General features: G+C 44.2%; 1 protein-coding gene across 1 annotated transcript; it reads right to left on the reverse strand.

Moving 5' to 3' along the window:
* Window positions 1-11: 11 nt before the first annotated feature.
* Pmar_PMAR000609 (conserved hypothetical protein) lies at window positions 12-359 on the reverse strand (the record flags this gene model as incomplete). The annotated part of the gene is made up of 1 exon (XM_002768875.1): window positions 12-359. The coding sequence occupies one exon, from the start codon at window positions 357-359 to the stop codon at window positions 12-14; it is 348 nt and encodes a 115-aa protein (XP_002768921.1).
* Window positions 360-1331: the final 972 nt, after the last annotated feature.

The raw sequence follows: 1331 nt of genomic DNA on the forward strand, positions 1-1331 counted from the left end.
TGCTGATAGCGTCAGTAGACCAACCCACATGCATAGATCAGTGAAAATATGACGATCGTGACGTATAGACCGAGGATGGTATCGGACAAGGCGGCCGACACTAGGGGGGTCAAATAAATGATCGAATTGAAAATAGAAATATAAGAGTTGGCACCACTATCATCCATACCAGCAAACTCCTTCAAGAAGGTCTGCAAGTTGGGCGTGAGACCATAGTATGCTAATCGTTCACAAAGCTCCTGGCCCAAAATGAAGATGACAGACTTCAAGAAGGGATGCTCATAATAGGAGTAAGTATTCCCAGAGGCATCAGTCCATGACAGAGGCTTGCTGCTTTGTTCTGACGAAAACCGAGGCATCCAACGAGGAACCGAGAAACTTAAAAAACCAAGTAAGATGAATTTTCTATCCACACCAAGTATCCCTACAGCTCTAGCGTTGACCCGTTGTGCCGACGCTGCTGACTAACTTCACACTGGACGCTAGTAACAACACCATTCACATAGTCAAATCTAAATCCTTACTCTCAAAGTTTGGACTTCGACCAACCCGGATTCCAATGGACATGCCCTATCGAATTCAACGGAAGATTCAAGAATAAAAAGCAAGGTTGAAAATACCACATTTGCCAACTATATACATGTCTATCCTAGCTAGTAATCAACGAATTCAAACACTAAAATAACATCGCGCGCGCCATTCTGATCGATACGAAACAAGCTAGTCTGTAGAGTAACAAGGTACTCAAATTCAACAGATGAGAATACACGGTGGAAAAGTGAAATTTGATGGAATAAGTTTTTCACTGAAGCCAAGTTAAAGTTTTGAATGAAATCCTGAAACAAAGCTTCAACTTCAACCAACACCATTTCCAAACAGTATCTTCTGCTGGTTGCGAAGGTGTTTCACAGCAAGCAGTGTTGAAAACGATTAAGAGACGGGGATCCTTGGACGGAGAGCTTACAAAACCCTCTTATTAGGGACACTTGTACCAGAAACTTGGTGAAGCGATGAAAACCGAAGTGCTCTTCAGACTGACCAGTTGTCGAGGACCCGATAATCTGCAAATGACCTCAAAAGGCTACCTCTAGTTTGAGTAACAGTTTAGAGGAGAATGGGTTGAACGAGAAATGTTTTAGTCACGAGGCTGAAATGCTTCGGGTTCTCCACATGGAGGGTGCCGCAGTGACGGTTTTGGATACGTGAGCATGCGTGCAGAGCAATATACTACGGCGTACACTGCTAAAGTACACTGCAGGAACCCCCTGGTTCCTCTCATCCAACCCTCCCGACCAGGGAGATATGTGAAGGTTACCTCCACACATCAATCA

This window comes from Perkinsus marinus, assembly GCF_000006405.1.
Source record: "Perkinsus marinus ATCC 50983 genomic scaffold scf_1104296966940, whole genome shotgun sequence".
In the NCBI taxonomy this organism is placed as follows: Eukaryota; Perkinsozoa; order Perkinsida; family Perkinsidae; genus Perkinsus; species Perkinsus marinus.